The sequence below is a fragment of the Dicentrarchus labrax genome, unplaced genomic scaffold (assembly GCF_905237075.1).
Source record: "Dicentrarchus labrax unplaced genomic scaffold, dlabrax2021, whole genome shotgun sequence".
Taxonomy (NCBI): domain Eukaryota; kingdom Metazoa; phylum Chordata; class Actinopteri; family Moronidae; genus Dicentrarchus; species Dicentrarchus labrax.
Window position 1 is genome coordinate 16,137,468 of NW_026136713.1, and position 16,310 is coordinate 16,153,777.

A 16,310-nucleotide genomic window follows, 5' to 3' on the forward strand; every position below is an offset into this window, starting at 1 on the left:
TAGGGTGTGTCGTGCTGGGTGTGTGTGTGTGTGTATGCGTGTGAGTAAGTGCCTTTGCGTGCATGCACGTATTGTTTTATCAGTCAACCCTGTCTTTGCCTCCATCTCCCGTGGGTAGACTTAAGAGTGTCGCATCCTGCTCCCTCATTTGTTGAAGAGGAAATCACTGTGACAAGTTTGTTTGGGGCTCTTTGTGCTGCTGGAGAAAACATTGTCATTGTGTGTCATCATGCCTTTTTTCCTCTCTCCTTGATAGATTATAATGTGGCAAACACACAGTCTTGTGTTAGAGCTAAGGTATGATTTAGAGCAATACAGAGGAAAAAAAAAAAAGTAAAACAGGACAGGAGTTTAAAGGATTTTTTGAACAAAACATTGATGGGCAACATCGTCTGAGCATGGATGCAAACTATCAGATGGAATATAAAAATGTCATAGCGAGCTTTCAGAAACAAAAGTATTTATTTTTATTTATTTATTATTATTTATTTTATTTTGACCCAGTTTAGTGGAATAACTTTGACAGTAATTTTATAGGGATAGTGTGACATTTTGGGAAATACACTGAGAATGGATACCACTCTCATATCAGTCCATTCAATATGAAGCTGGAGCCAGCAGCCAGTTAGCTTAGCTTAGCATAAAGACTTGACAAAATAACTTTTGTGGAGTCTCTGCTGGCTGTCAGGCAACCATGCAGCGACAAAGACTTCAGGAAGTCACTGCTCCCAGCAATAGTCCAGCTCATAACCCCACCATAAAACCACAAGTTTCAGTTTTCACACACATATATATATCCTGTATATAACATGTCACTTTGTGAGACATATAGGTGCTGGTAGGTTAGACCCAGGTTGTTTCCAGTCTTTATTCTAAGCTAAGCTAACTAACTGCTATTGATCTTCTCATCTATCTAAACAAATTAGTGTATGTCCCCAAATGTCAAACCATTCTTTTAAATATTATTTACCGTTACAACCGACCAAAAGTTACGAGATATTATGTGTGACAAACTGGTACTGCCCTCTATAATTGCAAATTTCCTTATCCAGACTCCCTTAAAAATGTCTGCTTTCCCTTTCCTAAAAGTCACTCTTAAGTTGAGGCTGGCCTTGCTATGCTAGTTACAGAACTTTCTTGGCTCCAGGGCCTCAGATTCTGGTAGGGCTTTTTGCATAAGCGAAAGTGAAGGTTTATTAGTTCATAGACTGCCACAGCACAGATACACGCACACATGCACATACACACACACTCCATCGAACATAATCTCATTCTCTCATGAGAAAGCGTTACTCTCAGGCCATCAGAATCCCATTACCTACACTGAATCATAAGTAAGAGAGAGAGAGGCTGCGAGAGAGAGAGAGAGAGAGTGATGATCGGGTGGGGCTCTATCAAGTAAGTGCACCTCTGCTCACACATACACACACGTTAGCAGCCATCCCAATGTTGTAGAGACATACAGATGGGAAGGTGTGCATGAGAACTGACCTGCTGAATTAGATTGATTCTTGAACAATCAATACTTACAGTGTGCTACCATGTGGTTATTAAATTGAGTGAGACTCATTGGTCTATCATAACCATATGAGCGTGTGTGTGTGTGTGTGTGTGTGTGTGTGTGTGTGTGTGTGTGTGTGTGTGTGTAAGAATGTGTGTGTTCCTCTATGTATCATTGATGATTAAACAAACAAGCATCACCCTGCTTCTCTCCTATCATCCTTCCCCTTTTCCTTCCTTCTCACCTCCCTCCCCCCCTCTTCTCCTGTCCTCTCCTCACAGACGGCTGTCCTAACTTGTGCAACGGAAACGGCCAGTGCACCATGGGACAGCAGAGTTGGCATTGTGAATGCCAGACAGGCTGGAGGGGCCCAGGCTGCAGTGTTGCCATGGAGACCTCCTGCGCTGACAACAAGGACAACGAAGGAGGTGAACTGGGGGGAGTGGGAGAACATTTTCTGTAAAACTGTTGTAAGTGCAGCTCTTACTTTGGAATGCCTCTTGCAAAAAATGCCTCTGAAAGGAAAAGGATAATAGAGAAAATAATTCAAAAAAACAAGAAATGGTATTAAGATAAAGGTATCATGAGAAGACACCTCACTATGGATGGCAAAATTAAACTTTTCTCTGTGAAAGAATCAAACGCAATCAAAATATTAAATCAAGAAAGGAAGAAGTAGGAGTATCCTTTTTACATTCCTTGCCACTCTTACACCACCCACCACTCACGTTTGCTCTTTTTTCTGTCTCTAAGATGGACTAACAGACTGCATGGACCCAGACTGCTGCATACAGAGTCCCTGTCAGAATAGTCCACTGTGTCGGGGCTCCCGGGACCCTCTCCAGGTCATCCAGCAGAGCCCGATGTCCCAGCCTCGTGTCCGCTCCTTCTACGACCGCGTCAAGATGCTTGTGGGCCGGGACAGCACCCATATCCTCCCTGGGGAAAACCCGTTCAACTCCAGGTATGGCAGGAAAACACACATACACAGGCTACAATCAGACATTGTTAGTATTCATAGCACCCTAAACAAATAGAGACTTTGACACCTACATAGACCTGAAAGAGTTTCTTAGTTAGGAACTGTATTGTCTACATTGTGACAAAATGTCTTCAGCTTCATTGCACAGCGTTAAGAGCCTGACAAAGCTACCCATAGACTTCACAGATCTGAGTTACAACTTCAAAACCAAGCTGGTAGTTATAACATTTCCTTAAAAACACAGTAAAACAGCAATTAGGGCAGCTTTCAAAAGATAAAGGGACTCTTTTCAGTGAAACAGAATATGCGTGTATGGTGTCAGTTTAAGAGGGATTTGAAGAAATTGTTCAAGAATTAGATCTGATAACTAAAATATAGACGTGCCTTATTGAGTTTTGAGTCTATGGAGAACCACCTCAATTTGGAGCTGTAGAGAACCCTCCACTCACAACAGACTAATTTATCTGAAACAAAGTTTTTGCCAAATGATATGCAAACACACTCTAGATATTTTGACCAACTAAACCGTTCAAGTACACTTTCATATTATGCAAGGGATTAACTGATCGCCCCAAATCACATTTTATTTGATATAATTATGAATGCGGCATGACTCATCAAAAATGTTTGACAGACACATTAATATAACACATTTAATACAGGAATGCAGGAATAGAGCTAGGAAAATATATCTTTTTATTTGACTTTTCTTTAACTTTCATAATATAGGCGCAGATTGTACATGTTGTTTTTTCATTGTGTTTGCCAATAATGTAAAATTGTAATGATTGTACATGCCGGTGAGATTGCATGTTAGAGAATATTGCTACTTTGATGCTCTTTGAAGTTTTGACATTTATGGGAATAAATGTGTGCCAAGAATACCCCTAACTTTAGATTCAATAACAAAATATCAAATAGACTTCAGAATGGTTCACAGAGCCAGCCAAGACCTTAACAAATCCCAGAGCCAAAGCAGACCAAGCCAAGATTCCCTGTAGATTCAGTAGAGCTGCGAAAGTCTGTCCATGGTGCTGATTCTTGTCTGCATACATTTACACATGACATCAGATGTTTCAAAGGAAATAACTCATCAAAGTGATGATGCTGTGATATAATTATGTTTAAATGTTATTCTATATGTACCAGTTCTCGAGGGCGCAACCACTCACACACACACAAACACGCTGTCATACACAAACATACACACGTATCCATCTACATTGTCGTGCTTTGTTTACATGATTGACGTGAGCTAATGTAGATGGCGGGGGTTGCTGATTGTTTCTAATTAATGAGTGGTGGACGACCAGAGCAATAAATGAATGGGCAAATTGGATGATTGAAAGATGGTGAGATTAATCAAACCAGATGATTGATGGTTTTGGAAGGCTGGGCTGATAGATTGACTATCACTTTCTCACTCCTGCCTCTCCTGTCTTCTTCCAGTTTGGCATCTCTAATCCGGGGTCAGGTGTTGACTACAGATGGAACCCCTCTGGTGGGGGTGAACGTGTCTTTTGTCAACTATCCCCACTACGGATACACGCTGACACGGCAGGATGGAATGTATGTACAACAGCTACCCAGCACTCCTTGCTGAAACTCTGAAATTACCTCACCACATAGGCTGTATTATTAGATTAGATTAGATTAGATTAGATTAGATTAGATTGGATTGGATTAGATTAAATTAGATTAGATTGGATTAGGTCAGATTAGATTAGATTAGATTAGATTCAATAGATTAGAAAACTATAATTGAGAAAGTATAGGCTGTTGCAGCCACTAATAATTAGTTACAGGAAAGGAAGAGCAGAGTAAATGTGTTAACAAGAATGACTCAAATGATAATTAAAACACTACAATCTCCTCAGTGAAAATATATTAATTAAAAATACTAACTAATAACTGAAATGAAACTAATTTACATTACAATGAAAACATGAAAACATGAATAATGCAATATATTGTACCAGTCAAATATTTATGAACATTTGCTGAAAATACAACTTGTTTTCATAATTGATCATGTTTTATGTCAGGTAATATGAAACACAGTGGTCATTCAAAATAAACACGTAACAGCAAGTACACCAAATAATAGGTTATCAAAGAAACCTTTAAGCAAAGGGGGAAAACAACCTTGAAATTAAGGATAATGCTTTGCTTTAAAAGCCATTTTCCTAAAAACATCTGGTTAACTCACCTGACGTGTCTTTCTATTTCTTTTGCAGGAATTCCAGTTTTTCAGGGAGTTTTAGGCAGCTTTAATTTGAATTCTCTGTCCAATTTCCCCCCTAACAAGTTATATTGAATTTAAGTCTGGCTGACATCCATAACATGTTATTTCAAATTTTGATTCATTGGTTCTTTAGACTGACCTCTACTCATTAAATGTGCAGTTTCTGTGTTCCCTGTCTCAGGTTAAGCACTCTTCTCCTCCTATTATCAATGCTTCCTTTGCAGCATTTTCTCCCCGTTAGGCCAAGCTGATGCCGAAACAGCTGAACTCCTAGTAACATTTAATTGATCTTGTATTCCAGGGGCAGTTACTCACCAGTTTCACAGACTTGTGACTTGAATGAACATGTTCTGATGTCCCTGCCTGACCTTGTTTAGTTTTGATGAGTGCTATTTTCTTCCAGTTGTTAGAGGCCACAGCAGCTCCAGACACTTACAAGCTTTGGCCTTTTGCCATGGCAAACATGTGTATGCGACCTATTTCTGTATTAATCATTATCCCACAGCTGTTAACCATAATTTGATGACTAAAGGTTAAAGGAGAACATCTAATAGAATCACATCTACACTGAGACCAGTGGTCTAACATTGTTTTAACTTTAAATGTTGTCTACACAGCCTGTCTAGACATGTATGTTGTAAAGGTTTGTTGTACCATAATGAAATAATGAATAAAATCTATTCCAGGTGTTTTTTTGTTGATGAATTATTCCTAAAGCAGTGGAGTTAATATTGTATTAGAAGAAACAAACACTGACAGTGTATGAGTCCAGATAACCATCCACCACAGCACTCCCCATCTGTACCTCATTCCCATCCTCTTCTTGCAAACCTCTCCAGGTTTGACCTGATAGCTAACGGTGGTGCATCACTGACTCTGCGGTTCGAGCGCGCCCCCTTCCTGAGCCAGGAGCGCACCGTGTGGCTGCCCTGGAGCCAGTTTTATGCTATGGACACTCTGGTGCTTAAGACAGAAGAGAACACGATCCCGGGCTGTGACCTGAGCGGCTTCGTCAGGCCTGACCCTCTTGTGATTGCATCCCCTCTCTCCTCCTTCTTCAGCTCCAAGCCAGGGGAGAAACCCATCATACCGGAGACACAGGTGCAGTACCACTGACCTCTGGCAGCCGGCTAATCTCCCTTCTGGTTGCCTCGCTCTCTTCCCACTTTCCTGTATGCCTGTCTCTTGTAGCTTTCTCCTTTCGCTTTCATAGCTTTTCCCCCCATTTGTTCCCTCTTTCTCTATTTCTTTATTTCTTCCATTGTTTTTTTCCCTTTTTTGTCCTTCAGCCGTCAGTGGAAGCGTGACCCCCATTACTCCCTCTCTCTCTAATCCCCCCTAATCCCTCTCTCCTGTCATCTCCTCTCTTTGTCTTCCAGGTGCTGCATGAGCAGATCGAGGTGCCTGGCACAAGCCTAAAGCTGTGCTACCTAAGCTCCAGGACACAGGGTTACCGCTCCCTGCTCAAGGTGACCATGACTCCAGCCGTGGTGTCCATGGGCCTGCTGAAGGTTCACTTGATGGTAGCAGTGGAGGGCCACCTCTTCCAGAAGTGGTTTCACGCCTCACCCAACTTAGCTTACACCTACATCTGGGATAAGACCGATGCGTATGGGCAGAGGGTCTACGGGCTTTCTGAAGCTGTTGGTGAGTGGAAGGGATGGATGGAAGAGAAACTGTGTTGGGAGTTTGGGCCATTTTTTCCCTCTGGATTTGATAATTTAGCAGCAAGGCCAACACTGGCTATGACAAAGGGAGAGAGTGCTAATTAGGGAGCCTGAAGGAGAGATAACACCAGAAATCCAGCCTTCATCCACTATGCAGTAGAGCCACAGTTAAGTGCTTTTTTCATCCGTCTATTTTTCATTGAAGCTGCGTGTGGTTCAGTCAGCCAGCCGTAACTGTGGTGAAGGGTTATTAGCCATCAGGGTGAGTTAGCAGTTAGCTACTAGAGCAGCAAGCAGGAGTCCAGGGGAGCCTCAGTGCTATTACATTCTGCTGTCACAGTCACTCACAGATGCTGTCAGCCAAGCACTGCTGTCAGGCCACAGATGCAGTGGACATCTGGGGCTTCAGTGTGGACTAAAATCATGAGGGGCATACTGTTTGGGAAATCACATTCACTCAAACACACCATAGCTCCCTAGGGTAACTGTAATTTTACATCTCTCAAAGAATTCCAAACATATACACAGTTTACAATTAGGTTATGTTTTGGTAACCTTTGATACAGATGTAGGTTGTTTGCGATGAAGCTGAAAAGGTGCTGGCAACAGCACTCACTGTGACTCAAGTGGGAGTTGATGTGTTAAAACACTTTTCTTTTTAACAAGTAGGCACACCCCAGCACACACGTGCATTCACACATACACAATATACGTACACATGCATCCAAAGAGTCTCAACATATCTACCTCATCTCAATTCATTTCCCTTCATTACTGCCTTACTACATGTAGCTAAATCAGCTGAGATTCTGTCAGCACATGTGGATGACTAAGGCATAATGTTTCCACCAGCAGAGTTTACACCGTGGCAACCGGTGCAACCTGTAGGTTTAAAGGTCCATTGGGCAATCTGTCCAATTAACAAGGTTTTTAATTGATTTAGAAGCATGTGAGAGTGTTAGTTAGGTGTGAGAGCAGAGTTTGGTACAGGTGCTAACTAGGTTCTTTGTGTATCACACATTTCAAAACTTAAATGAAGTTTGGAGGTTATGTTCTGATGAAGTTTTGCATAGCCTCTCTTCCTCTGTGCTTTCTTTCATGTTTTTGTATTCTCTGTTTTTATTCATCACTTCCGCTTGTATCCCACCTCTTTTCTTCTCAATTTCTCCCACCTCTACCCTCTCCTATATGTAGTGTCAGTAGGCTATGAGTATGAGTCCTGTGCCAGTCTCATCCTCTGGGAGAAGAGGACAGCCATTCTGCAAGGCTACGAGCTGGATCCCACCAGTCTGGGTGGCTGGTCACTCGACAAGCATCATATACTAAACACACGCAGTGGTACGTAAACAAACACCCTCATATTCCACACAAATGTGCACAGACTTTTCCCTATTTTACTTCTAGTTTATATTTAGCCAGTTCCCCATGTGTAGCAGGTTTACAGTACTCTATATCTCACTAAACCTGCTATTGTCTTGGGGAGGGTGTACACCACACTGTGTTTCCTGTGGTTCACATGGAGATGCCAGGCGCTTTTTTTTTACCTGTCAGGGAGGATTTTCACAGGAAAAAGCTTGTGTTGTCTCACTTTGTTTGACTCCCTCATGCACTTACATCAGACCTACTGAGTAAACGTGCACCGATCGGGGCATTGGGGGCAAAGGTACTTATCCAGAAACTGATTTGTGATCTCTTCTTTTTGCATCATCTACTATACCATTATCTTATTTTTTGAATATACAGTATATATTTGTATGACTTGCAAGGTATGTTCTTTTGTTTTGTTCTTTTACTATACCATTATGTACACACTGTGTGGTAAAAAGCATGGGAATATAAATGGGTGCTGTTCATCTGCTGTGACAATCAATGTACTAATGGAATGGACACAACTGGAGAACCAGTAGTGTATAGAGGTATTTTCAGAAGTGGAAGATTTTTTTCACATCTCCCTAGTCCCCCATCACCTGATGTTAGCCTACTGTACTGTAGACTAATGTCTTTCCTGAGAATGATGCAGTGCTACACTGTTCTACTGTGGCCGTCAAAAAGCCAAACAGATGAACAGAACACACATATAGACACACAACTGTTTTGATTTCACATGCATTTTACTTGATAGCAAAATATATTTTTACTATTCAACATTCATTTTAAATGTCCACCCCCCTTTGTTATTTTGCAGTTGAAACTGCATATATAGCCCTTACCAATCCCTTACATTGTTAACAACAATGAACATAGGACTCTGGGTATATAGGAATGACCCTGCTAAAATGCTGCCATCACTATGATAACATGCACACATTGACAATACTAACAATGGTGATGTTCAGCAGGTATATGGTTTACCATGTTAATCATCATCTTAGTTTAACATTTTAATATGCTAATATTTGATCATTACTTGCACTGAACACAGAGGATGACAGGGATGTCATTAGTTTAGTATTGGACAAATTCAAATTTTGACTAGATGGTAGCACAGAGACGAAGAGTGAGGATCACCAATGTTATTAAAATTCATCAATTTTGTGGACCTTGAATGGCAAGAATCCAACTGTTGTTTAGGTATTTTATAAGTCTCTGTATAAGCGGTTGACCAACCAACAAGCTGACATTACCATCCCCATTAGTTGTATAATAGTATGATATATCAGTTAAATAGTCAGTAAACTCAGAATGTTTCCAAAGATCCTCTACTGGAATAATGGTCCAGCATCTTATTTTGTTTCTCTACATCCTCTCGCTTGTCCAGGCATCCTTCACAAGGGAAGTGGTGAGAACATTTTTGTGACGGAGCAGCCCCCGGTAATCACCAGCATCATGGGAAACGGCCGGAGGCGCAGTATCTCCTGCCCCAGCTGTAATGGCCTGGCAGACGGCAACAAGCTACTGGCACCGGTCGCCTTGGCAATGGGCATTGATGGAAGCCTCTATGTTGGGGACCTCAACTTTGTACGCAGGGTCTACCCATCTATGAATACAACTGGCATCCTGGAATTAAGGTAAAATCCAAAATCAATTTTGAAAAATAAAAGGAGAAAAGAAGGAAGTAAAACAATAATTAATTAGAAAGCAAATTCGGATTTAGAGGCTTTCTGATGTTGCAGGAAAAATACTGATAGATACAAGAAGGGCTGATAAAATGTAAGTAAGATGGAAGGAGAATAAGAGGGAGAAAAGGCTTTCATGTTTTCAGTACATATAATAACATGCAGGATTGCATCCTTACTTGAAACAGAAAAATAAGGTGAGACGCTGGGGATGACAAAACTGAAGTAGAAATATACACTGTACTAGATACCATTTCTCCAGGGTGTTTTTACCCATGGTTAAATTTTGCTGTTCACACCACAGCCAGCTTTGTGTTGCTCTCTGTAGGTTGCTCTCCACAGACTGTGTAAATTAACATTTGTTTTGTTGTGCTTTTATCTCGTTTTCTCCCTTGAAGGAACAAAGATTTCAGACACAGGTAAGATCCATATGACGATAAATTAAAAGTTTCTTGTGCACATTCCAGCAAAAATAGCAAAAGCAGTCAAACCCGTCTTCAGTGAAAATACAGAATCAAGCTATTCACTGACATGACACTTTTTTTTCTGTCTCTGCAGTAATAACCCAACCCATAAGTACTTCCTGGCAGTGGATCCAGTATCTGGGGCTTTGTTCATCTCAGACACCAACTCCCGCAGAATCTACCGTGTTCGGTCATTAACGGGAGGCCGCCTGTTGTCGGACAATGCAGAGGTGGTGGCTGGGACAGGGGAGCAGTGCCTGCCCTTTGATGAGCGCTGCGGTGATGGTGGAAAAGCCACTGAAGCAACACTTATGAGCCCCAAAGGTGAGCCACTGACAAAAGAACAACTATTTTGATAAGTGAACAATCATTTTAGTGAATTATGGAGAAAAAAGGTTGACATTCTCTGATTCCTGCTTCTAAAATGTGAAGGTTTGCTGTTTTTCTTTTATATCATTATAAACTGAATATGTCTGTATTGTTGCTGATGAAACAAAACATTTGAAAATGTCACCTTGGGCTGTGGGAAATTGTGACAGGCATGTTTCACTATTTTGTCATTTCCTTAAGAAAAGGATTCATGGAAAAAAAAAATTTAAATTCATATATTATAATGAAACTAGTCCAAGGGCGTTATATATAAAACCCATCATCTATGTATTCATTATTACAGACTCATGATTACAGTATTATCATTGCATTTAAGTTGAATTGTTAGATTTCCCTGTTCAAATGATGAATAAAAATAACTATTAGAAACCCCTTTGTGATATAAATATTAATATAATTGAAGCCCCCTTAAATTTACCTTAATCAGAATGTACGTTTTTTTCACATTATGCCCAACTTGTGACTCAACTAAAGCAGGACAGAGACAGAAGGAGGTTATAAACCAGGTTAATGTTAAACTTATTAATGGAATTATTTTTGTGGATCATTGGATCTTAGAACATTGTGACACCAAACTGTCAAGGATGTCACACTGTCACATTTCCTGTCATTGACACAAGTGTGTGTACATGTGGGACTGCCGATGTTAGTATATATACAGTATGTGTGTGAGAGTGTTTGTGAGAGAAGATGGGAGAGACGGGAGAAGACAATGAGCCAGTGATTCCCTCTTACCTGTCACAGGAAAAGTCTGCCAGCACACATCAGCTCGCCCTGTCTATGCCTGTTTCTCCTCCGTCTTTCTCTCACTATCTCTCCTTACCTTTCTCTTTCTCTTTCTCATTTGCTCTGTGCCCTTCGCTGTATCCTCCATCTGTTGTTGTGTATCTCAGTGTCTCTAGAAGTTATTTTGGGGCACAGTTGCCTCGAACAAACACACCTGTCTGAATGCCTGCTGCCTGTTACACCGACAAGGCTGACACAGCACCACTGGTAAATGCTAAAAAAGAGAAAGGCAGAAACAAATGAAAAGTAGATTGGTGGTGGTGAAAAAAAAGCAGTGAGGAGAAACTAAAGCGGGAAGTAAAGTGCAACAGATCACTTGCCTCTCCAAAGAATCTGCTTGCAGTCTACATTTGCCCTCTGGGAGGAGCATGAGCTCAGCTCCACATCCCGATGACTCATCCCAAAACTAACACTTCTCTAACAGTTCAATGCCCGTTCCATCACTTTGTTCCCTCTCATTCGATGAAGCATTGAGCAATTCAGCTGTCAGGGCTGCTATCCGTTTTCAGCCAGTAGAAAGAGTGAAGTTTAATTGACTTAAAATGTCTATGGGTAGCCTGCAGCATTTGAGTTATGAGTCGTTACTCATGGTGTGCATCTTCACTTTGACAGGTATCGCAGTGGATAAAAACGGGCTGATGTACTTTGTGGATGCCACCATGATCCGTAAGGTGGACCAGAACGGCATCATCTCGACTCTGCTGGGGGCCAACGATCTGACTGCCGTACGGCCACTGAGCTGTGACTCCAGCATGGACGTCAGCCAGGTACGTCGATTAGAAGGAAGTACAGAAGAGACGAGAGGTGATGGTGTGATAGATGATGATCTAACAGCCCCATGAGTGCTGAGCTATGACAATTGAGTGGACATGTGCCAGCCAGGAGGTCAGGGAGAGACTGATTTAGGGAGGGATTAAAGAGTTCATGGATAAATGAATGGATCAAAAAAGAGTAAGGACTGCAGTCACTTAAAAAATGAAGAATAGAGCAGTAGAAACCTTGGCATCCTTTCAAAACGCCTCCCTCGGCATAGATACTGTCTCATGTATGACTTTTGTTTCTGCCTACCAGGTGCGTCTCGAGTGGCCCACGGACTTGGCAGTAAACCCCATGGACAACTCTCTCTATGTCCTCGAAAACAATGTCATCCTACGCATCACTGAGAACCACCAGGTCTGTACCACAAGGCTGGATCACCACTACAAAACTCTTAGCATGGAGACTCACTGTAGGGTCTTGACAAATTTAGGTCCCAATTAGGCTTTCTCAGGCCAATTTTAAGTAAAAGCTCAACCCCTAACATAGTTAGCTAAGTTTTGCAGTGGTGACAACATTACTGATTTATTAGCTCTAGGAATATTCTACTTTCTGGAATCTTATTTCATTGTGGAAAGTTTAATTTGCACTGTTTCAATAGAAAGCCACCACTAACTCCCCATTGTTTAATTATAGATGTGACATTCTCTGTTGTTGCCTACAGGTGAGCATCATAGCAGGTCGGCCCATGCATTGTCAAGTGCCAGGTATCGACTACAGCCTCAGTAAGCTGGCTATACATGCGGCCCTGGAGAGCGCCACAGCCATTGCCCTGTCCCACACCGGCATCCTCTACATTGCTGAGACAGATGAGAAAAAGATCAACAGAGTGAGACAGGTATGAGATGGAGAAGCACTGTACACAGTTGTTTGGCTGTCTGGTTATTTTAGAATTAATTTGTTGGTCTAAAGTTATTTTGTTGGCGAGCAGAACTGACAGCACAGCTGGCCAGGTTGTGTGGGTGTTTTTTTTTTTAAGATATTCTGAAAGTGTTTCAGATCTCCAGATATTACATTCAGTTCAGGGACTTGTACGTTTTTCCCATTCCTCTGTTTTGATATCTCAAAATGAATTTTGCTTTTGGTAATACATTTTCTTTCATTGAATGGTGACTTTTTTTTCCAATCGCATCATTAACCGGCTCTCGTCTTCCATTTCCTGTCTGTGCATTTCTCTTAGGTGAGCACTAATGGAGAAATTTCTCTCCTTGCTGGTACTGCTTCCGACTGCGACTGCAAGAATGACGTCAACTGCAACTGCTTCTACGGTGATGACGGCTACGCCCCTGACGCCGGATTAAACTCCCCCACTTCCTTGGCTGTGTCCCCTGATGGGACACTTTTCATTGCAGACCTCAACAACATACGCATCAGAGCTGTGCGGGCCAACCGGCCCGGCCCTGCAGTCTCAAGCGTTGGGTACGGGGGATCTGCACAGTATGAGGTTGCATCGCCAAGGGAACAGGAGCTGTACGTCTTCAATGGGGAGGGGCTTCACATCCAGACAATTAGCCTGGTGACTGGGGAGCCACTGTACAACTTCACCTATGGTCCTGATGGAGAGCTGGCCATGCTGGTGGATAACTGCAACAATACAGTGAAAGTGAGAAGAGACGGCCTGGGCCAGGGAGGAGGAGCTGGCCTGCTCAGACTGGTGCTGCTGCCTGAGAATCAAGTGGTGACCCTGGGACTGGACCCCACTGGGGGGCTACGCAGTGTGTCAGCCCTGGGCCAGGAGGTGGCTCTGATGGGCTACAGTGGCAACACAGGCCTCCTAGCTACCAAAGCTGATGAGACTGGATGGACTACATTTTACCAGTAAGTGTTGGTGCCAGTGGGAAAGTATCTGTGTGTTTATTATATTTCCATTACTTTTCTACATATCTGAAATACAAAATTAATGAGTTTCACAGGTTTTATGTGCATGTTCCATTGCATTCCCAATTATTTATCTGACGCCTCACATGGTGTACTGCTGCCCCCCAGTGTTAGCTTTTATAACAGCAGCCAATTCCTGTAAAATTACCTGTTATGCTCCTCTGGCAGTGTTTTTGTGTATGTGTGTGTTTGGGTGTTTTGAGTGTGCGCACAAGTATGTTTCAACATTTATGCTTTACAAGTGTCCTTCTCTTGCCAATCAACACACTGCAATCACTCATCTCCCAGGTATGACAGTGAGGGTCGCCTGACCAATGTGACATACCCTACGGGCATGGTGACAAGCCTCCACCGCGAGATTGAGCGCTCCATCAACATCGACATTGAGAGCTCCAGCAGAGACGATGATGTCACTGTCATCACCAATCTATCCTCTGTTGAAGCCTCGTACACTGTGGTGCAAGGTAGAGAAACACTCAGCACTTCCAGGACATGCAGTGGAAAATGAGATGGTCATGAATTTTTAAATGCTTGTAAAATTGCAGACTATGTGGTACAAAAGTGAACAAATGCTGGGATTAAGTCACGAACGTAGGGCAATATGAATCAAAATTCAGTATAAAAGATATTGAGTAGATTTTATGTAACGAGACACATCCAGACTCTAGAAATACTTAATCTTAGTATTCAAAAACATAGTCTCCTCTGTGATGGTGAATACACGCCGGCCTGCTGACTCTAATTGAAAGTCTTGTAATATTCACTCAGTTATGTGCATGCTCCAGGAGATTATTTCCATTCCCTACCCATATCCAGCCCTCTCCCACTCCCTCTTACAGAATAAAATTACCAATATATAGTTGTTAATCCCAGCTGGGATCATCTTGCTTTTGAATATCATCACAGCAAAATTCATTAACTCATGTAGAGTGAATCCTCCTCATCCGTCAAGCTTTCTCCTCACACACACACACACACACACACACACACACACACACACACACACACACACACACACACACACACACACACATCAACATACAAATACAGCTCTCAACCAGTTCCCATGATCCCTCAGCTTATTTGCTCTGTTTAGAGAAGAGGAAGAGGAAGGAGAATAATTGTCTCCCTTCCTTTGACCAGTGCGAGTGGCGTGACAGAAGTATGAATGCAGGCTGCGGACTATATAAGTCTGAAGGCCTCAGAGAGAATAAGTTGTAGATGTATTCAGTGATCCACCTGCGTTGCGGGTGGAGACGAGGAGAGTTGCTCACAGAGCTGTAAGTCATTTAAGGTTTCCACCGCACTGTGTGGGTTTCAGCACAGCTCTCTGCTGACATACTCACTTAACCATCTCCTTCTCTTTCCGCTCTTTCTCGCTCTCTTCATTAACTCCTGCACAGTGAATTCTCCTTGGCCCTCAAGCTCTCATTTCTCTCTCTCTTTCCCTCTCCCTCGCTTCTGTTTTATTACGAGGTTGTTCAGACAGAGAGAGCAGAGGAGATTTATCTAAAGGCTGTTGCTGCCAAGTCAATGGAAAGAGCTTCACTTGTCTGTTTGAGGCATTGTTAAAATGTGCCTGGAGCTTTATTACAAATTGGCCTTATGGATTACTGTCATTTATGGCAGGGCTTCAAAGGGAGACACCATCTGATCTACTCACCTTTTGTAAATGAAATAAAAAAAGCTCCCCCCTCTGCATCTGGCAGATATTTCTGAGCCGAAAATAATTTTATCTTACTTTGAATCACATCATTTTGATCAGGACGCCTGTTTTCAGACATCTGAGGGGAAAAAATTGCCTCAGCATTAGACATGGGCTTATCTGTTTCCATTCTTGTGTTTGAGAGTGAGTCATTAAAGTGTAGAGATAGGAAGATTGTAGAGAGATGTCAGTTTAGCCTGACTACTTTCATTCAGAATATAATTTATAAGTTAAGAGTTAGTAAGAATAGGAATCAGGTCCATAAATATTTTATGGACATGATTCCTACTGACATGAGCTGCTTGGCTTATTATTGGACTCTCTCTTTTCTAATAAACAACATTTTTCAGGAAGAAGGGCATATAGAAAACTGTCAAAAAGCCTAAAGCTTATGTGTTTAATTTTTCCTTCTTCTTTTTCCTTAACCTCAATGTAAAATGTAATGAGTTTTTTTAGTTTTGACTGAACTTAAATTAGGCCATCATGCAATGTCAGTCCAAAAGAAAAGAACAGAACATTGTTATATTTTGAATATAACCAAGTTAAACTTGTGGGTTGGCAATATTTCATATTTGAGTAAAGCTGGTCCTGTGTATGTAAAGGACAGTACTGAGCCTTCACTCTGGATCAAGATATTTTACCCAGCTGTTATCATTTTTTTTCAAATCTCATCACATAATTTCTTTCAATATCCATTACCCAATGTGCATTCCTCCTTATCAACCCCATGACCCCAGCCAGCTTCTATTACCATTTCTGTCACATGGATACCTCCAGGTCAGTTAACTCAGTAAGGAACCTTCCTAACCAAATAACACAT

The 16,310-nt window shown here is 41.8% G+C and overlaps 1 protein-coding gene across 20 annotated transcripts in view; it reads left to right on the plus strand.

The window, feature by feature from the left end:
* The window catches only part of tenm2a (teneurin transmembrane protein 2a), a 196,296-nt gene that overhangs the window by 173,316 nt on the left and 6,670 nt on the right, over nt 1–16,310 (plus strand). For all 20 annotated transcript variants that reach the window (XM_051419667.1, XM_051419669.1, XM_051419668.1 and 17 more), the window contains 14 exons: nt 1,783–1,929; nt 2,255–2,465; nt 3,933–4,052; nt 5,568–5,829; nt 6,108–6,375; nt 7,590–7,733; nt 9,154–9,403; nt 9,850–9,870; nt 10,010–10,239; nt 11,704–11,858; nt 12,163–12,264; nt 12,572–12,745; nt 13,088–13,725; nt 14,074–14,249. In XM_051419667.1, coding sequence (XP_051275627.1) covers nt 1,783–1,929; nt 2,255–2,465; nt 3,933–4,052; nt 5,568–5,829; nt 6,108–6,375; nt 7,590–7,733; nt 9,154–9,403; nt 9,850–9,870; nt 10,010–10,239; nt 11,704–11,858; nt 12,163–12,264; nt 12,572–12,745; nt 13,088–13,725; nt 14,074–14,249 — 2,898 coding nt within the window. The remainder of the gene's footprint in view (nt 1–1,782; nt 1,930–2,254; nt 2,466–3,932; nt 4,053–5,567; nt 5,830–6,107; nt 6,376–7,589; nt 7,734–9,153; nt 9,404–9,849; nt 9,871–10,009; nt 10,240–11,703; nt 11,859–12,162; nt 12,265–12,571; nt 12,746–13,087; nt 13,726–14,073; nt 14,250–16,310) is intronic.